This window comes from Capsicum annuum, chromosome 4 (genome assembly GCF_002878395.1).
Source record: "Capsicum annuum cultivar UCD-10X-F1 chromosome 4, UCD10Xv1.1, whole genome shotgun sequence".
NCBI classification, from domain to species: Eukaryota; Viridiplantae; Streptophyta; class Magnoliopsida; order Solanales; family Solanaceae; genus Capsicum; species Capsicum annuum.
Window position 1 is genome coordinate 228510722 of NC_061114.1, and position 22110 is coordinate 228532831.

At 34.7% G+C, this 22110-nt stretch overlaps 1 protein-coding gene and 1 non-coding gene across 2 annotated transcripts; one reads left to right on the top strand and one right to left on the bottom strand.

Annotated features, from left to right (window-relative positions):
- Positions 1–3146: 3146 nt before the first annotated feature.
- Positions 3147–18497, bottom strand: LOC107866917 (3-dehydrosphinganine reductase TSC10A). The gene is made up of 4 exons (XM_016712961.2): positions 18186–18497; positions 12082–12805; positions 5113–5260; positions 3147–3691 (listed from the first exon to the last, which is right to left on the bottom strand). Exons 2-4 carry the CDS (start codon positions 12616–12618, stop codon positions 3399–3401), a joined length of 978 nt encoding a protein of 325 aa, XP_016568447.1. The 5' UTR covers positions 12619–12805; positions 18186–18497; the 3' UTR covers positions 3147–3398.
- Positions 18498–20803: 2306 nt separating this feature from the next.
- Positions 20804–20876, top strand: TRNAE-CUC. The gene has a single exon. It is a non-coding gene; the product is annotated as a tRNA-Glu (tRNA).
- The last annotated feature ends 1234 nt before the right edge of the window (positions 20877–22110 follow it).

Consider the following 22110-nt stretch of genomic DNA (forward strand, 5'->3'; position numbering starts at 1 on the left):
CAAACAACTAATATGAAAGAACAAAAAAAATAGAAAATATTAAAGTGTTATAATATTATTTTTGTATATATGTGCTCATGTTGAAATTTGACTTTAGACCATTAATTTTAGTTTAGTGAGACAGGAGAAGAAGCCAAAGTTACCAAAATATTTACTACCATAAAATGTTTAAATTGAGAGCGCATTGTCAGAAACAGCTCAGCCACCAACAAAATCTCCAATAATTCCATCAACGGCTCAAATGAATAACATAATTCATCAATGAATAAAAAACAACGGGAGCAACTATAGCAATGAGAAAAATACAGGAAGTTGATTATCATGAGCACAATCATACCTAGTCTAGACTAATTGATAGCAGTGTATATGTAGTATCTGTTTAAGCAAATAATTAATCATAACAAGCTAAGCTCTTAATTAATTGGCACAAATACACATATGTTTAAATGACATTATAAAATCAGTTCCACTATGTATGTTTTGAATAATACACCTCCTTGTTGAGTTGTTGTAAGTGAAACATGCATGGTGCCAAAAAAATATTTATTGTTATACACTGGATAAAAATTCTGTTAAACAAAAAAATAAATAGTATCATAACGATTACTAGCCATATTGGATTCTCTAATACATTCTATCAAACATCCCCAAGGCTGGACATCATTTTTCTGCTTCTATCTATTATCTTCATACTAAAAATTAAGCTTCAGAACAATATTTAGTGGTCATCGTTTCTTCTTCCTTTTATTTCTTTCGTCAAAAGTTGATTTCATTCTTTAAATTATCTTGGGGTTGTTTGATAGAGTCTATAAGAGTAGTATTGAATCAATATTAATACAAAGATTAGTAATGTTGAGATCAACAATACAATAACTTACTATGTATTAGTTATACACATATAATACTAAATATCATGTATCTATAACTATTTAATAAAAGTAAGGATTAATTCTAAGGAATAAGATGTTAGATATTTATTAGTAATACAAGTTTGAATTGTTTAATTTAGTATCCTAAAATATTTCTGATAAAAAATAAAGTTCCTTGTTACAAAATACTAGTTTATTTAGTTTACCGGTTAAAAATAATAATTTAAAGATAAAATGTATGATTATTTTATTTTAAATTTAATTATGACTTATGAGTTATTTATTCAAAAAATAGTTCATCTCATAGAATATCTTTGTTTATGAGCGGATTTATAAGATATTGGCGGAATCCATTGACAAGCAACTACAATTGGCACGATCTTTCATTTTGACATCTAAATTAGTTGTCGTTCATTTTTGGCACCTCAACTAGTATGCAAGTGTGTCATTTTGGCACTTTTTGTTGAGTCAGCATGACATGTGTGCTACACGCATTTTGAGCGCGTTTGATTTCGTAATTTTTTCATCTTTCTTTCTCCTCTTCCTCCACTCTTTCTCCCATGGCCTTCCACCATTTTTTCCCTTCAAATTAGAGTAAATACTCTTCTTAATATTCATAATTTTTCACCATTTTTTCTTCTTTAGTTAAAGTACCTCTACATAAACATGAAAATTTTTTTTCATAAAACTCATGAAAAAGGCCAAAAATGACTGAAAACTAATAGAAGAAAATATGAAGAGAAAAATGATTCTAACAAATCATTTTAAGCATTATTCCATACATAACAAGACAACCAACCAAACTGCACAAATTTCTCAGTGTCTCATCCAACTTTTCAAGATATAAAGATGTGTAGCTGCTAAAATTCGCATTTCAATTTGAAATTGGGATAGGCCAAAAATTCTCATTACTTGAAGGATTTGAATTTAAAAATTTGCGGAGTTTGATCAGAGCTAAAATTTCGATGAAAAAGTGAAGAAAATGGTGATACGGGCAAATTTATGTAAATAAGGTTAAACAATTATATCATCAATAGCGATGGTGATGATGATTCCAGCTTTTATGGCGCGTATCTCCCAATTTGATTAAGGGCAGCCCGGTGCACTAAAGCTGCCGCTATGCGCGGTGTCCAGGGAAGGTCCCACCACAAGGGTATATCGTACCTCAATTTGATTAAAAATTTTATTTTTCTAACTGAATTTTGCCCCAACTTGATTAAAGAATCCATTTTCTACACATGGATCATCACAAAGAGAAGAAAAGAAAAAGAGTGTTGTGTGTGTTCAGTGAAGGTCCATGATAGCGTTCTTCTCTGAGTATAATTTTGGGGCCAGGATAGGGTATTGGAGAAGATTATTTTGGTGGGGGAGGGGTATGTGTCGACATTGCAGCACAATAATTTTGGAGAAGATTTGAGGTTGGTGGGGGGGGGGGGGGGGGGGGGGGGGAGGGTATTGAAGATGATGATAATCTGTGGGGATGGAGAGGCATTGCAACGACTAATTTTGGGGTGGGGTATTGAGAAGATGACCATGGGGTCAGGGGCGAACCCACGTGTTTGGGTAGGGGTACACGTGCACCCGATAAGTTCGAAAAAAGTTGTGCATACGTATATGTATATACGTTACGAAACTGCTATATAAATTATGTGCACCCTAGAGAACACAATAGCACCTTGGGTGCGTTGGTTCTAAATGTTGTTTTCCACAAATGTGACCCGGGATTGAATCCCATGGTTAAGTTTCCTTTTTGTATTTTCTATGTTATTAATCTTTTAACAACAAAAGCACCAACGGAACAAGCCAAGTTTTTTATTGATTAAAAAAGGAAATAGAAAAGGGAGATTCTGCTATTACAAAATAGTTAATGAAAAGGTAAATAACACAACTCTTAACATAGCCCTCTCATTTTCTGTTTACTTTCATCACATGCTCCGTGGCCCTGTTCATAACCCAGCCTCCAGATAGTACGACAAACTTTTGAAGAACTGGGACTAACCTGTAACTTAGTGATATGGAGTAGTATTTAAACCAATTGTACAGGTTGGAAGCATGAACAAGCTCTTCGGGAGAAGTGGAATATTCATCTGTCTGTAGAAAAACAACTTATCTAGTTAGCTGCACTATTAAAGTTAATAATTAACTGATAGTGGTACTGGTACATCAAGCAGCAAAGCTTCTAGCAGTCGTTGGGGAGCTCAGTTTTATCAGTTAACAAGAAATCTATATGACCTCCGAGCACAGTAGATAGAAAAACTTCCCAACTAACTGGACAAATTAGCTAGCAACACTTGCTAATGGATAAATCCATTGAAAAATCAAAGAGGAACAAAGACTTACATAGTTTTATTTCACTAGCACTAAAGCAATAGAAAATTCAACAGCCTAGGGGTGCATAAGACATCATGAAAAAGTTCAATTTCTGTAATAACTATGATGTGGAAATCAATTTCTTTGATCAAACTACCAATTCTTGACGGAAGTGCCAATAATTATTTGTTAAGACTGCGCTTAGTAACCGGTTACTCCCTATTTCTTTTCTGCAAGGAATTTCTCAATGCTCCCATACCAGTTCCACTGGAAACATAGACCAACAACACGTAGTATTCCAGCAGCTATGACTTCGACAAATGCCATCCAGAATGATCTCTGAGGAGATAGACCAGTAGTTGCTATGGAAAGAAAGAATCCCTCAAAGTTGCAGGGGACAATGAAGTTTCCTGATTTAAGCCCATTCAAAGCTTTCTTAGCAACTTCATCAGCTTGCATGGAACCAGAAGAAGCTGCTAGTATACTAGTCAACTGTGGCCTCCTCTTGTTTTCTGCAATAAGGATTAAACTTCCATAATTGTTGTTCAAACAGGTGAAATACAGGAGAAAAATGGTCATAATAAAATTATTGTAAATGTAAACTATCAATCAGGTAGATTCAAGCACCTATCGGGTACACTGGACATTGTGCACATGCCTCCAAAGTAAGAGAACCAGGAGTTTCTAAGATTACATTTGAAGTGCTTTGAATTTTTGGGTAAAATGCACACAATGATGCTGATGCCTCCCAAGGTTCAATGTGCATACATATCTCGATGTGCATTCATCACATTTTTTTTCTTTTCTATTCTTTTGGATCGGAAGGGGAGCCTTAGAGTAACTGGTAAAGTTGATGTCATGTGACCCGGAGGTCACGGGTTCAAGTCTTGGAAACAGTCTCTGGCAGAAATGTAAGGTAAGGTTGCGTACTATACACCCTTGTGGTGGGCCCCTTACCGGACACCACACATAGCGGTAGCTTTAGTGCACCGGGCTGCCCTTTTTTTATTCCTTTGGATCGGTAAATAGTGCACTATTATATAAGATAGAGAGAGCACCAAGCAGTTGACACAAAACATGCAACGACATGTCAAGATTAGATGAGAACAGAGAAAAAACTGAAACTTAAATATACAAAATGAAATAGAAAAAGGAACACGGATAAGCATGTCAACCCCTTGACCACATTCTTTTATAGTAAAACGAAGCAGAGACCATCACAGTAAGCTTCAACTTGTTCTAGACTTGTATTATCTAAATAGACCAAAAGACACTGAAATGCAGCATTTAACTGTCAGGTTATAGGGAATCATCATGCCATTTCAAGAAGATAAAGGCAGAAACAGATTTTACATAACCCATTGAATTTCCATAAAGGATAATTCTATTTAACATGTGCGGTACATCCTGAGCTAATCAAGGAACAAACATTATCTGGCTTTGTCCCTCCAAACATGAACAAATTGGCTAAACATTTTGTGCTATCCCATGCTTACAACTAACCGTTATCAATAATTGGTTAAAAGATCAGTGCTATCATCATTTTTATTGTCAACTGGCGTGATCCATACATTTTGGTGCTCTATGAAGGAAGATAAATAAAAAAAGCCTAAGGAAAGGGATAGATAACAGACATATCAACTTAGAATCAGAGGTAGATCGTAGCATTTAGAGTTGGTGGATTCCAAGTGGGAATGGTGATATTACATTTTAAATTTTTTTACATAATTTTTTCTTTTGATAACCTAACTTTTTTACATAGATAAACATGATGCAAGCAGAAAGCAGTGTGTTTGTTGCCCCCGAATCCCCCTCCCCTCCTCCTCCAACAAAACACAGGCACACAACATGTAGCATAGTATCTTAGTTTGTGCATTGTGACATGCAGCAATAACAACCAGAAGAAACAGAGTAGGATCTGTTCAGGTCCAACCTTCCGCAAATCCAGGAGTTTCAGTGTCCGGGGGAAATATCAGTGACACGTGAATATTTTCACCAATTACTTCTTGCTGCAGTGCTTCTGCCAGTCCTTTGAGGCCAAACTTACTGGCTGAATAAGCTGTATAACCATATATGCCAACCTAAGACAACAAAATGTCAAATAAACCAAATCAGCCAGGTACAAACAGAAACATGGTTAATTCATTAATGCAATTGTATGGGAAAAGAGATTCCATTGATTCTACCATATTTTAGCATCACAGACCAAGCTCCTGTCATCCAGGTTAAACTATTAACTGAGGAAACAATTCAGTGGTAGCTAAAGAAACACATTCTCCCTTAACTATGTCAGCATCACAGACCAAGCTTCAGACCTTCAAGTTAAAATACTACCTAAGGAAGCATTTGCTGTGGTGGGTCTTTCAGTTGAATTTTTTATGATGAATACACGTAAATGTGAATGCACAGGGGGAAACAAAATTAGTTAAATTGGACAAATGTGATGATCATCTCTAATTTACTTTTTCTTTTTTCCCCTAAACTCCTAGATGAAATACCCGGTACCCACTTTATGGAATTTCACTGGGTATGTTATTGTAAACTCCTAGATGGAATAACAAATAAAATTGCAATAGAGATTAGATATCAATCAAAACAGACGATGAAAAAAGCTTCTGGTGAAAGTGCGTCTCTAAGATGAAGGGGAACAGTATTGATAGGGAGAACTGTAATAGCATACATTAATGTAAGATTACATATTCACGCTATTACAGTTACTCCAAACTAGTACCCAAATCTTCAACGGGAAGAAGAAATATAAAAGGAAAATGGGAGGGAGGTTACAGAACTAATCTAAGCAACTACGAAAATAAAGAGAACTTCATAGCATGAACCCTAATAGATTATTCCTCTCTCCTATATAGACATCTTCCTGCGGTCCCAAATATAATTTGACATTTTCCCTCATGGGCCCTCCATCTTGGTTATGTTCAGTACAATTCTCCCATCCTCAATATGAACCTTGCTCTCAAGGTTCAATTTGAGTCATACTGAGACCAGAATGTTGTCTTGTTCCTCTGCATCAGTGTAAACAACCTAAAGGAATTCTTCAGAAGCTTAATTAGCCAGCAACTTCCGACACCGGTCCATTTTTCTTTTCAAACCAGAGGATGCATTCCCATCCAACAAAATTAACTCCAAAGAGATTCTTGAGAGATGAAGATGACAGAACTAAAAGGCCAACATTTAACACCTTACATAGCTTTGAGTTGAGATCATTGCTAATTGTTGGATGCAACTTCTCTAAAACATCGTGTATTGATGACTTTGGCATATGTAAGATATCTGCAATCAAGAAGTACTCCGAGGGATGGCCACTTTCTCAACTACCTTAGAAGAAACCAAAGGAAGGCATCAGTAAAAAGGCAAGAGAGCTGCACCATGTTTTCCCCAGATAAGAAAGTGCAACGTGCCACCAAGTACGTGTGTACATAAAAGGTGACAAATGACTCTAAGTTCTGAAGTAAATTCTCTATAAAGTGTACTGCATCTTATAAACGACACTCATGCTGATAAACATGGCAAGGAGGACTGTTACTACCGATAGTGAAACCTTGTTGTGCCTCTTCTGTAACTTCTTAGGATCGAACTTTACTACTGAAAATGTGAGCGTCTTAGAAATGTTAATTTCTGGGCTAGCTACAGGTAGGACCTGTTCATCAACTTCCGTAGACAATACAAGATCATTCTTATCTATGTATTCAACAAGTATTGTCAATAAAGGACCACATACATGTTTGGCACAACAGTTTGCAATCCCATCCCCTAAAACTGCCACATCAATTAATTGAATATCTTTACTAACACGATGCCTTCATGCTCCAGTTAACACTCCGGTTGTCAGAGGCAGAAATAGTATTGAAAAGGAACTCTTTATTTGCTATGTTATTCTATCCAGTTTACTTGTATGCACAAATACACGGATATATTGATATCGTAAGGCAAGTGTGCGAACAAGAAAAATCCAAGGAATAATTACCCATTAGTCTCAAGTGGTTTGCACCAAGGTTGGTCATCATAAGGTTCCTAAACAGAAACACCAGTGCCTACATCTTTCATCACAAGGTCACGAAGTTGCTCATGCCCCATGTAGCAATTAAATCATATGCAGCAGGAGTACTAAGATTTGTGTACAACGTCACCTTGATACTATCGCTTATAAGGATATAATGTATACCATTGAAAAGTTGAAATAAACACCAAAATCTGTTGAGGAATTAAGAAAAATCCTTATGGTTATGGTAACACTGGATGTGGAGCTTGCTATACTGGGTATCAGCAACATTTCAATCAAAGATACCCTTTATACTCCTCTAATTTTAGCCCACATCGCCCTTGGCAAACTGCGAGCTTCCAATCCCTTCATCTCTACCAACCATAAGACTTTGCATCCTTGAATTTCAGAGAGCCAGCATGGTTCCCGAAGGCGCGACTGCAATGAATACTACTATAACAACAACCCAGAGTCTTCTCCAGCACAAGTATGGTGGGAAAAAAACACAGATCTAAATACTTCCATACAACGTTGCCGTTTCAGCAGCAATATCCTCCAATTATTAGCACGGCTGATTCTTATCCAATTGGTTATTCGATTAAAGAAGATATTCCCATGGTTATCAACAATAGCACCTCCGTTCATACAGATAAAATACTAAAGAACATTCTTGTTGCGACCTTCGGAAGCTTCACTAGAGAAAGAGCGCTTGGCAGAATCCAAGCTACTGAAAGAGGAAAGTGTTCATATCTTGAGCCACACCAAAATTGAACGAGAGCTTAAGGTATGATGATAATGACCTTAATTTACACGTTGACTCCATGAATTCTAGTAGTAAATTCGATTGTTGTCACCAGTCTCCTCTTGATAAGGAGTTATGGATATTAGTTGAGGAGACCGATTGTGGATGGACTCGCGGAAAATGGAGATGACAAGGAAGAGAGTAAAATTTTTATGTGTTCTTCACCTCAAATTAGATATTCTAGAAGGCACAAGGTGTTTAACAGACTAGATGACGTTTGTGGAGATTTTGTGGAAACCGAGAAGCACTGGAGTGACAATACCTGTTCCGTTGCTGTGAAGGTCAAGGAAAAGGTTGATGAACCATGGAAAAAATATGTTGAAAGTGAAGAGGAATATTATTCCACTGACTTAACTTTTCCTTTCCACATGAGTTTAAGCACTGAATTGTATGTTGCAGATGAAGTACTAGTTACCTGCGATGGTGAGCCGAAGGTCAATGATGTGTTAAACTGCATGGAAAGCAGAGAATCTGTTGCTATTGCTGGTTTCTCCAAGGAAGAAGGAAAAATAGTTGAAGCCCTTGCAGAAAAAGTGTGCCGAATTTCAAGCTAGACTGAAATTTCCATCTGTTATATCCATTAGATGTGATCACTAGTACAGGGGAATTAACAGCTGCTTTCAAGAAGCACTTAATGACATGGGGAGGTTTCTTTTTTGCAGAAATACTGATCAGTAATTCCTCGGGGAATCTTCTGTATTGCAAGAGTCATTGCTTAGGAACTGCTCATTACAAAAGAGAATGGAGTTTCCAATGTTGAGCGGAAATTTCTCATTTTTGCTCAACTGTTGCTGCGATTTATTGGCAAATGAGGTACATTATCAGTCATTCTTATTTGATAAAGATATGACGGGTCTTGGAGTTTTTTCAATGGGGGATGAGTTTTCCCTCAAAGGCTAAGGATGTATGGTACTGTTTATTCTAACTATGTTGTAAATAATAGTGATGATCTGCTAACATAATTGGAGTTTCTGAGGATGATGCAGTTGTTCAAATTGTGAAGCTTGCTTGTGCTCGTACTGATGCCATTTACTGAGTTGTTCTTGTTGCATTTTCAGCTGAATTTATTACTCTAATGATCATGAATGACAAACAGAAGATTGTCATAACATGCCCTGCTATTAGGAGAGGATCCAACTTCATTTATCTCAGAAAGTATTACACCTACTGAATTTTTTATGGTATGCTTACTAAGATTGCACTTGCTAATATATGCAAGAAAGGTGGAACTGGGAGATTACAAGAGCATCTTTCATGAACCTGAGAGCTATTTGATAACCTTGGACTAGAAAGTATTAAGCCTGCTGGATTGTTTGTGGTACGCTTACTAATTGTGTACTGCTGACAGTGCTTACTTTGGGAAGATCCATTCATAGCCTTGGACTAAAGCTTACATTATCAGTAAAATAATTACTGAGATTGCTGCAAGAAAGGTGGAACTGTGGGAAATTGCAAGAGCATCTTTCATGAACCTGAAAGCTATTTGAAAACCTTGGATGTAGAAGCTGGTGGTGCATATGGAGCTCTTAGAATATGTAGGCTTGTCTATAAATCCATGAGGAAGTTTTTGAAATTGAACCACAAAATATTGGAGCAGAAAGATTGTTCCAACATGAACCAAAGACACTAGGAACCATGTTCTACCTTCAAGTATTCTTGCGGTTGCAGAAATTGCTATAGCTTTGTCAGAAGCACCAGAGCAGGAATTCAAATTGGTCTTATTGGTGCCGTATCTATGTTATGTCATCTGCTTCTGTGTTGTACTATGTGTTTGTGTGATATCTCGTGACTTGAGCCGGGGGTCTTTCGGAAACAGCCTTTCTACTTCATCAGAGGTAGAGGTATGGACTGCGTACATCTTACCCCCCCAGACCCCACTAAGTGGGAATACACTGGGTTTGTTGTTGTTGTTGTTGTTTTGAAACTGGTAACATATGGTGAAAAGTTCATTGTGAAGCCAATGAATTCAGGAAATGGAAAACTCACAACTTAACTTGTTATTAGCAGGCACCAAGAGTGCAATAATATTGATTGAAAGGTACATCGGTAGGAGTGAAGTTCTTGTGTCTAACCAAATGATGTCAGAGTTGCTAGAGAAGGGTATCGGCATAAAGGACACAAGATTCAATTAGAAAATGAGCTTGTTTACTGCTGGCAAGATTAATTCACAGACGAAGACTGTTAACTTACCATTTGATCGTGGACGGGTGAAATTCCTCACCCTTGAGGACAAGGGTGTTGTTAACATGGGGAGTACTGATAAGATTCAGGGATAGGACAGAAGTGGGCAGTAGTAATCAATGTTTCCAGAAGTGTACATGGAAGTTGTTCACTTGAAATCATCTTTTGAAAATCATATCTTGGCTCACAGGCCTTTAACATAACCATATACTTGTAGATAAGTCCTATTCAACTACCAATACAACCCCAATACACGTCATAGTCAATTAAGTTCAAATATGTTCAAATATTGGGGCACTACATATAACTCCAATTGACAGGCGATTGGTTCCTTTCTTATCCAAGTGAGGAAGGGAATTTTATTTTATGATTTTTGATTACCACAGATGGTCAACTTTGTTTCTTAGCCTTCCCCTTCACTGAAAGAGAGAAAAGAAGAAACCTGATCGACCACAAGGTGCACTTTATAAGGAAAAAGAAAGAGAAAGAGCATATCTTCCATTAAAGATTGTACTAGTATCTACAAGAGGGACTACTTGCTAGTCAGATTTTGTCTAGGAATCAATTATAACTTGAATTTGGATTGAACTGGGTTACACCTGTTTGTCAGACATCTATGTAACTTACAGAATTTGCTTTTTTTGTTGTTGTTGTTGTGTAATTCGAGGCACACATAACTTAAACATTTAATGTAGGACCATGCCTCGTCAAAGATGCTACATCACGTATCTCTTGAAACACTCTTCTCAGGAATTATTTGATATGGCTATATCACACTACTTTTTTTCTTTGAGAAAGTATATCACACTACATTCAAAACCCGAAAAGAAGGAATTATTTCTCCAGTTACTGAAGTGGATGCCTGGGCAAGGTAATGCTATTGATTCATCGACTAGAAATTTGATTCTGAAGAACTCTCACTTGTTTGGCCATCAACTTACTGCTGTCTCATTATCCAAGCAGCTTGTGATGTCAAAAAAAGGTGAAACCACACAAGGAAAATGCAAGATAATGGAAGCTGGATGGCTAAGTTGGACATCAATTTGCTGTATAGAAAACTTTGATACGCTTCAGGTCTTCAGCTGATAATTATGCTACTGAGGCAGCTATATTTGCAGAAGCAATTCCCACTACTCTCAGCTTAATGACAACTGTGGCAATATGTGCAACAACTTGATTAAGATTTTGAGGGTTTCACAAGTTTCGGATGAAGCATGCCAATAACCAGCAACTCCATTCATGTTGGGAGAAACATTCAAATTTCTCATTGTATTTATTTGAGCGAGTTATTTTGTTTCCCCTAAGCTCCTTTTATTTCACTTTGCCCCATAGGTCTTACCCTCCTTATATGTAAGGATTGCTATTCCCAGAGTTATGAATGAGAATTGTTTTCTTTTTTTGCTGCTTAGTTTTCTTCTTCTTAGTTCTTTTGATCTTCTTCAATTGTGCATCAAATTAACCCAAAAGAATATAATGCAATCAAGCATATTTAAATTACTGTCAAGCATGCTCCTGGTTTGGTGCAAACTACATATCAGATTAGCCTTAAGTCCACCCGTCAACCCATTTGACGGCAATGCTATATTACTTTACTATTTGTTCATTACAACGAAAAATGTGTGAAGAATTCTTTTTTGGTTTTTGGTTATCTTACATGTCAAAAATATATTGCTCCCAAATACTTCCACCAATATTGGAAAAGTGACTCATTTTCAATATACCTAATGATACACCTTGTACCACTGTAATGTCATCTACTTTTATACCTAATAATTAAACATATTCCCAAGGTAAATTTGTTTGAAGGAAAACATTTTCCTCCATTTCCAATCACTCCAAAGTAAGTTTAACCTTCAAAATCACATTTATCTACGAAACTTCGCTAGATCATTGAATTTGAGATTTGAACTAAAGGTAGAGCATACCTGGCCAGCTTGTGACGACATGATAGCAATGGACCCCGGTCCACGATCGGCCCTATTCTTCATTCCAGGCAAAGCAGCTTTAATCAAATGAAAAGTCCCCGTCAAATTCACATCAATCATGAATTTAATCTCCTCAATATCTTGTGTCTCCAATTCCTGAGGTACAAATATGCCCTGATTGCACACCAGCACATCAATCGGTCCAGCTTCTTCAATAGCCTTCTTCACAGCCCCGTAGTCTCTCACATCAGCGCTGAAAATAGCAACATCACGGCCAGTAGAAAGCCGAATTGATTCCTTAGCTTCTTCCAACCTTATAGTATTACGAGCTAGTATTGAGACTTGTGCACCCTCTGAAGCAGCCAGTTGAGCTAGAGCTAAGCCGATGCCACTTGAGCCGCCAGTGATAAACACGTGGCGATTCTTTATTGGAACTTTGACGGGACGTGGTCGGACAATGAAAGCTAGGAAAATAAGGAGGGATAGAGAGAGGAAGAGGAGGACGAGGGAGAAAACAGCTAGGCTCAAGTCCGCCATGGACGAACAGTTCTTTGCTCGTTTGTTTTGAGAAAAACAGAACTTGTGTAAATGAAATTCGAAATGAACTCTAAACAATTTTGGGACAATTTTTCAGGGTTTATATTGAATAGAAAACAGAATTTGATTACAAAACTAATGAAAATGGAAACTGGAAATTGGAAATTGGAAACTAAAATGATAAGATCTGCAGAAGAGGAAGAAAAAGGAGAGAATCAGATACTTTATCAAACACTTATTGCGCATCAATTTAGATTTCTCCTCTTCATAAATAGCAGTAAACAGAAATACATCAATCAACAAAAAAAGAAGATGGTTCAATTCAAAATACATCAGATCCTAATAACTCATCAATCACCAATTAACAAAAGAAATTCAAATTCAGGCAGATCTGTTTTCAGACAATGAAAGTAAAACGAGTCAAAACTAAAAGTAAAAAAGGAATCGAGCATACTCCGTGTTGCAAAATTGAAAGCCGAACAACTTCTAATGGCATATCTAAAAACCGACCACATGTGGTCGGTTTTTCTGGGAAATTTAAAAAAAAAAAATTGCAAAACCCAAATACAGCATGCGACAACAACAACATACAGCAGTATCCAAAATGAAAATACAACAAAAAAAAAAAAAAATGGAAATTTTCGAAAATGTACAAAACATACAAAATGTCCAAGAAAGTTGAGTACGAAAAAACTACAACAATAGTTTCAAACAACAAAATGTCTAAATTTAAAGCACAATACATACAAAAATCAAAAAACTAACAGTCATCATCATCATCAAATTCGTCCTCATTTTTCAACTAAAAAAGGCACCAACGAAACTAACTTCTAAAACTAATTCACTATTAAAGTCACCGGCACTTAAGCATTTTCAACTAATAAAGTCACCACCAACATCACCTTCTAAACAAAAAATCACTTTTAAAGTCACCAAAACATAAGCTTTTTAAACTAACAAAGGCACCAACGAAACTAACTTCTTAAACTAATTCACTATTAAAGTCACCAAAACTTAAGCTTTTTCAACTAACAAAGCACCAACGAAACTAACTTCTAAAACTAATTCGCTATTAAAGTCACCGGCACTTAAGCATTTTCAACAAATAAAATCACCAACAACATCACCTTCTAAACAAAAAATCACTTTTAAAGTCACAAAAACTTAAGCTTTTTCAACTAAAAAAGTCACCAACGAAACTAACTTCTAAAACTAATTCACTATTAAAGTCACCGGCACTTAAGCATTTTCAACTAACAAAGGCACCAACGAAACTAACTTCTAACACAAATTCACTATTAAAGTCACCGGCACTAAAGCATTTTCAACAAATAAAGTCACCAACAACATCATCTTCTAAACACTAATTCACTTTTAAAGTCACCAAAACTTAAGCTTTTTCAACTAACAAAGGCACCAACGAAACTAACTTCTAAAACTAATTCACTATTAAAGACACCAAAACTTAAGCTTTTTCAACTAACAAAGCACCAACGAAACTAACTTCTAAAACTAATTCACTATTAAATTAACCGACACTTAAACATTTTCAACAAATGAAGTCACCAACAACATCACCTTCTAATCAAAAAATCACTTTCAAAGTCACCAAAACTTGCTTATTCAAGTAACGAAGCACCAACGAAACTAACTTCTAAAACTAATTCACTATTAAAGTCACCGGCACTTAAGCATTTTCAACAAATAAAGTCACCAACAACATCACCTTCTAAACAAAAAATCACTTTTAAAGCAACCAAAACTAAAACCTTTTAAACTTACGAAGGCACCAACGAAACTAACTTCTAAAACTAAATCACTATAAAAGTCACCGGCACTTAAGCATTTTCAACAAATAAAGTCACCAACAACATCACCTTCTAAGCACTAACTTTTAAAGCCACCAAAACTAAAGATTTTTCAATTAACTAAGGCATCAACGAAACTAACTTCTAAAACTAACTCACTATTAAAGTCACCAAAACTTAAGCTTTTTCAACTAACAAAGCACCAAAGAAACTAACTTCTAAAACTTATTCACTATTAAAGTCACCGGCACTTAAATATTTTCAACAAATAAAATCACCAACAACATCACCTCCCGAACAAAAATTCACTTTTAAAGTCACCAAAACTTAAGCTTTTTCAACTAACAAAGGCACCAACGAAACTAACTTCTAAAACTAATTCACTATTAAAATCACCGGCACTTAACCATTTTCAACAAATAAAGTCACCAACAACATCGTCTTCTAAACACTAATTCTGTTTTAAAGTCACCAAAACGTAAGCTTTTTCAACTAACAAAGGCACCAACGAAACAAACTTCTAAAACTAATTCACTATTAAAGTCACCGGCACAAAAGCATTTTCAACAAATAAAGTCACCAACAACATCACCTTCTAAACAAAAAAACACGTTTAAAGTAACCAAAACTTAAACTTTTTAAACTTACAAAGGCACCAACGAAACTAACTTCTAAAACTAATTCACTATTAAAGTCACCGGCACTTAAGCATTTTCAACTAATAAATTCACTAACAATATCACCTTCCAAACAAAAAATCACTTTTAAAGTCACCAAAACTTAAGCTTTTTCAACTAACAAAGGCACCAACGAAACTAACTTCTAAAACTAATTCACTATTAAAGTCACCAAAACTTAAGAATTTTAAACTAATAAAGTCACCAACAACATCACCTTCTAAACACTAATTCACTTTTAAAGTCACAAAAACTTAAGCTTTTTCAACTATAAAAGTCACCAACGAAACTAACTTCTAAAACTAATTCACTATTAAAGTCACCGGCACTCAAGCATTTTCAACTAATAAAGTCACCAACAACATCACCTTCTAAACACTAATTCACTTTTAAAGTCACATAACTTAAGCTTTTTCAACTAACAAAGGCACCAACGAAACTAACTTCTAAAACTAATTCACTATTAAAGTCACCAAAACTTAAGCTTTTTCAAGAAACAAAGCACCAACGAAACTAACTTCTAAAACTAATTAACTATTAAAGTCACCGGCACTTAAGTATTTTCAACTAATAAAGTCACCAACAACATCACCTTCTAAACAAAAAATAACTTTTAAAGTCAACTAAACTTAAGCTTTTAAAACTAACAAAGGAACCAACGAAACTAACTTCTAAAACTAATTCACTATTAAAGTAACCGGCACTTAAGCATTTTCAACTAATAAAGTCACCAACAACAACACCTTCTAAACACTAATTCACATTTAAAGTCACCAAAACTTAAGCTTTTTCAACTAACAAAGGCACCAACGAAACTAACTTCTAAAACTAATTCACTATTAAAGTCACCAAAACTTAAGCTTTTTCAAGTAACGAAGCACTAACGAAACTAAATTCTAAAACTAATTCACTATTAAAGTCACCGGCACTTAAGCATTTTCAACAAATAAAGTCACCAACAACATCACCTTCTAAACAAAAAATAACTTTTAAAGTCACCAAAACTTAAGCTTTTTAAACTAACAAAGGAACCAACGAAACTAACTTCTAAAACTAATTCACTATTAAAGTAACCGGCACTTAATCATTTTCAACTAATAAAGTCACCAACAACACCACCTTCAAAACACTAATTCACATTTAAAGTCACCAAAACTTAAGCTTTTTCAACTAACAAAGGCACCAACGAAACTATCTTCTAAAACTAATTCACTATTAAAGTCACCAAAACTTGCTTATTCAAGTAACGAAGCACCAAAGAAACTAACTTCTAAAACTAATTCACTATTAAAGTCACCGGCAATTAAACATTTTCAACAAATAAAGTCACCAACAACATCACCTTCTAAACAAAAAATCACTTTTAAAGTCACCAAAACTTAAGCTTTTTAAACTAACAAAGGCACCAAGAAACTAACTTCTAAAACTAATTCAATATTAAAGTCACCGGCACTTAAGCATTTTCGACTAATAAAGTCACCAACAACAACACCTTCTAAACACTAATTCACTTTTAAAGTCACCAAAACTTAAGCGTTTTCAACTAACAAAGGCACCAACGAAACTAACTTCTAAAACTAATTCACTATTAAAGTCACCGGCACTTAAGCATTTTCAACTAATGAAGTCACCAACAACATCACCTTCTAATCAAAAAATCACTTTCAAAGTCACCAAAACTTAAGCTTTTTAAACTAACAAAGGCACCAACGAAACTAACTTCTAAAACTAATTCACTCTTAAAGTCACCGGCACTTAAGCATTTTTAATAAATAACGTCACCAACAACATCACCTTCTAAACAAAATATCACTTTTAAAGTCACCAAAACTTAAGTTTTTTAAACTAACAAAGGCACCAACAAAACTAACTTATAAAACTAATTCACTATTAAAATCACCGGCACTTAAGCATTTTCAACAAATAAAGTCACCAACAACATCACCTTCTAAACAAAAAATCACTTTTAAAGTAACCAAAACTTAAGTTTTTTAAACTTACAAAGACACCAACGAAACTAAATTCTAAAACTAATTCACTATTAAAGTCACCGGCACTTAAGCATTTTCAACTAATAAAGTCACCGACAACATCACCTTCTAAACACTAATTCACTTTTAAAGTCACCAAAACTTAAGCTTTTTCAACTAACAAAGGCACCAACGAAACTAACTTATAAACACTAATTCACTATTAAAGTCACCACTTAAGCATTTTCAACAAATAAAATAACCAACAACATCACCTTCTAAACAAAAGTCCACTTTTAAAGTCACTTACCAAACTACATTAAAACAAAAAAATCCCTTTTAAAGTCCCTATACTTAACCATTTTCAAGCAACTAAGTCTCTACACATTCAAGACCAAGTTCACAATACAATTTTCAAGCAACAACAAGATCAACAAGATGTCAAGAACAATGCTAGTGAATCGCACAAGGCCACACAAGGCTTCACTAGACTCCAATATGAACAATGAAAGAAAGATAACAACAATAGTGAATCGCACAAGACCCCACACGGCTTCACTATGTCCACATACCTTTGATATTTTCATAACTAATGAACAATTCATAAGATCGGAGATACAAAATTAAAAGATACAATCAAGACTATTTTGTCTACTTTATTCTTGGATAGTTGGTTTAACTTACTCTTTTTCTATCCGTGATTGAATTGCCCAAAATTCCCAAATTTATTTAATCAATAAGGTTCTATTGAAGCAATTAGTACCTATTTTCAAGTCTTCAAAATGAAAGAAATTTTATTTGAAACACCACCCTAAAATAATGGATATTGCAATGTGTGAATTCAGATTTAATCATTTCTTCATATGATATCGGATGTATAAAAAGAATTGAAAAAAAAAAACTACTTAATTCCTTATCTAAATTTTTCTTTTTCCTTCTTGAAATAATAGAAAAACTCAAAAATGTGATTTACTTGGTCTTCAAGATCATATTTTTTTGGGTCTTCAAGATTCAAATACTAGTAGTATTCAAGTATTCATAATGAGAAGATGAGAAGCGCATTACTACTTCCGACCTAATATCGTATTCATAATATCGGAGATAAACCTTACCGGTGACGGAGAGACCGGCGGCGGTGCCTGTTCTCCGGTGGTGGCTGGAGCTGGAGCTGTTTCGCTGGTGATGGCTGGAGCTGTTTCGCCGGTGTCGGCACTGGCCCGCTACTTTTGGGGGATGAACAGAGAGAGGCGGAGTGGCGACGGAGGGAGGACGAGCGGAGACGGAGTTGTTTTCATTTAAAGGAAAATGGAGAAGAGAGTAAAATCCATTTGGCACCAAGATAAATCCTTACCCCATCTTATATTTACATTATTGAATGCTAACATTTTGGGGTTATTTGCGAGGGAACAAGTTATTTCGGAATTAAATAATAATATAATTTTAGAATAATTAATCTCACAATAAGTTATCATATGTATTTTATCTTAATCAAATATGAAATAAATTCATTCTATGATTAATTCAGGGGCGGAGCCAGAATTTTCGTTAAGGGGATTCATCAATGAATATATGAACTAATCGAAGGTGGTTCAACATTTACTATATATACATAAAAAATAATTTTAATTATGTATATACAGCATAACTTTCCATCCGAACCCCCTACTTGAAGGGTAGCTCCGCCCCTGAATTAATCCCAGATTTGTTATCTATTATCCCGTGAACCAAATGAGCCCTAAAAGTTTAATATATCAACTATTACATGAAGGCTCATAGCCTAGGCTGATGACCTCCATTGCACTTTACTGGAGTTTTCGTCTAGATCGGTTCAGGTGATTGAGCTTATGTCATAATTTGCGACAACGAGGTTCTGTATTGAGCAGGTCCCTACATTGAAAACAAAGTGATATATATTATCATTTGGATTTTTAATGATCAATACTAAATTATTTAATTTGTGTAAATACTGTGAAATCATGAAAATCTAGGATTATAGTGGAATAATTACAAATAGTACAAACATATGTATGTAACTAACCAGGACCTAAGTACCTAACTCTCATCATGAATCATGATATATATAGTTCATGATCTTCCTTCTAGTCCGCCTTTTACTTTAAGGGTGTGATAGTTGATGAATCGTGATAGTTTATGATATAAGAATACAGAGATAATACCTAATTTTCCTCGAATTATACTTAAAAAAGTTATAACACATCTCAATTTAAAGGGGATCCTATTAGCCCCTGAACTAATTAAAAGTGTAATTTTGACATCTTTAGTGTCTACGTGACACATACGTGGCACTAAGGATCATAGGCACATGTGTATAATAGGACACGTGTGCCTAATTAAAAGTGTCCACGTAGGCACACGTATGTGCCACGTAGGCACTAAGAGTATCAACATTACATTTTTAATTAGTTCAGGGGTAATAGGACCTCCTTTAAGTTGAAGTGTGTCATAACCTTTTTGGGTATAGTTCAGGGGGTAATTGGGTATTTTCTCAAGTATATATTTTATCGTGCTCGTTTGACTAAAAGTTTTGAAATACTCTCAATGGCAATATCTGGGGCATAATTCAAAAATAGCATACCAATCCCCTTAATTATGTATTTCATAGCAACAGTTTCATAATTATATAATATAGCAAGTTGTATTTTGTATTTTTGCAAACTGTTGCTATAAAAATTTAAATACATATGATTTTTACTGCCCTTATAATCGATATGTATTTCGTATTTTTACAAACTGTTGCTATAAAAATACAAATACAACAACAACAACAAACCCAGTTTATTCCCACATAGTGAGGTCAAAAAAAAAATAATAAAAAAATACAAATACATATACTACAAAATGTAATTTGATAAAAATGTTGTTATTTTTTTTTATAATTTAATACTTAAGTATGCTACTTTTATGTATTTTTTCCTATCTGATATCACTTTCAAAATTCCACTCGTCCCTTCCATCTCAATTTTTTTCCCTTTACCCAGCCATACCTCGACCCCCTAAACCCCTACCCCCTCCCTTCCAAATTTTTTTTAAGAAAAAAATTTGGTTGTGGATTTTTAAGGATGTAAAATTTTCAATTTTAGTAAGTTTAGGGGTAATAGAACTCCCGTGAAGAATAAGTGTGTAGTTGATAATACGGTAATAGGGGGGGACATTTTCTCTAATTTAAGGCTTACAATTTTTCCGTTCCTATTAGCAAAGCTATAACACAAAATGGATGAATTTCATATATCCAAATCTTCTAGAAAAATGATCCTAATTTATTCTTGAACTTTTGATTTTGATTTAAAAATTGCTCTCAGGTGATATCTTTGTTGATGGTGAGAGTCATTACAAGTCTTTTTTCCTAATAGTTGGGAAGATATTATAGATTCAAAGTGTAATGGAGAATAGTACATGAAGAAATTTGACCTTTTTGATTTGTAGATAGTAATTTTAGGGGTTGTTTGCTTGGGAAGAAGTTATCCCGAAATTAATTATGCCATCACATATATGGAATAACTTATTCCATCACTAAAGCATAAGTAATATGATAAATAAACCCTTGACTAATTAATACCTCCAATCAAATATGGAATAAAATAATCCTATATTTTATTAGGGGCTATGATAACAGATACCCCACAACAAACGACCCCTTACTATAAGCCTTTGGATTTGTAGATACTATTTGTTTACTATATATAGAAAATGTTGTATGCCTCATAGCAACTCCGTTGTAGTCTAGTTGGTTAGGATACTCGGCTCTCACCCGAGAGACCCGGGTTCAAGTCCCGGCAACGGAAATGTATATATATTTTTTTCTATTTTTTTTTCCGGAACTTTGTTAATGCAAAATACATTGTTTGAATTTAATTTCCTTGTCTCAAATTTGCTTAAATGTTAATCATAAGTGATCGTGAAGTTAATTTAGTATTATTGTGTCCTTTTTCATCAAGAAACCTTTTTGAACTAAAATACTTGTATAGAATTCAAATAAAATAAGAAATTAAACAAACCCTAACAATATATGTATATATATATATATCCGTATGTCATCCTTTTTAAAATATTAATATTCATCCACTCATAAAATTCAAATTTGGTATTCTCATGGAAGAGGAGGTTCCAAGTGACAATAATGATAATGTTATTGGCCCTGGTTTTCTTCTGCTCTTTGTCTTCTTGTATGTGATACTTGGGGTTCTCTCGTTGATCATCTCTCTTTTTTGTGGTCCAAGGATTATTCCTTTAAAGGATGATTTCGTTTTCTTTCTATCTATCAATAGTTTGTGTGCTGCTGTATTTTATTTCCTCGTATATATACTTGTTCAGAGCGAATTTCCATGGTTATCTAGATTTGTGAGGTGTATTTTTCGATATCAACAAGCAACGAAGATACATCCGGCACCAAATCCTCCTCAATATAACGATTCTTCAACAAGAGTGTGTGGTATAACTCCACAAGGATTAGCACAGGGTGAGTTGTGTGTAGGCGTGGCAAACGGGCGGGTTGAGTCGGATATGGACGGGTGAAAAGTGGGTCCTGTGAAAATGGATAAAATATCCAACGCAATCCATATTTGATTATGGATAAAATGGATAAACCCAATGGATAATATGAATATCCATATTATCCGTTACTTCTTATTACGTGTAAAGACAAAAGTACTTTTATATTACAAGAAAAATTACATGACTTAGGAAACATAAATTTCTAATTACTTAATTTAGCCTACGTTTTGATTAATTACAATTCATAGGCTCTCTGCTAATTAAATACACTTCATAACCTCTCTCTTTTATTTCTCCCTTAATTTTCTCTTTTTCTCTTTTTTTTTTCTTTTTCAGCTATTTTTTTTTTCTCTTTTTTTCCTTTTTTTTTTCTTTTTTATTTCTTAGTTTTTCTTTTTCATTTTTTTTCCATTTTTTTGTTACATTTTTTTGTCATTTCCCCCCCTTTTTTGTATTTTCTTTTTCATTTTTCTTTGTTCGTTTATTCCTTTTTTGTCATTTTTTTCTCTTATTTTTTGGTTGTTG

What these genes read in the sequence shown, in the direction of transcription:
- LOC107866917 (XM_016712961.2), bottom strand. Translation starts at nt 12,618, where the DNA reads ATGGCGGACTTGAGCCTAGCTGTTTTCTCCCTCGTCCTCCTCTTCCTC. An exon ending in TGTCGTCACAAGCTGGCCAG is followed by an intron (nt 5,261 to 12,081) that starts GTATGCTCTACC and finishes TTGTTGTCTTAG; the next exon opens with GTTGGCATATATGGTTATAC. An exon ending in AACTCCTGGATTTGCGGAAG is followed by an intron (nt 3,692 to 5,112) that starts GTTGGACCTGAA and finishes TCCTTATTGCAG; the next exon opens with AAAACAAGAGGAGGCCACAG.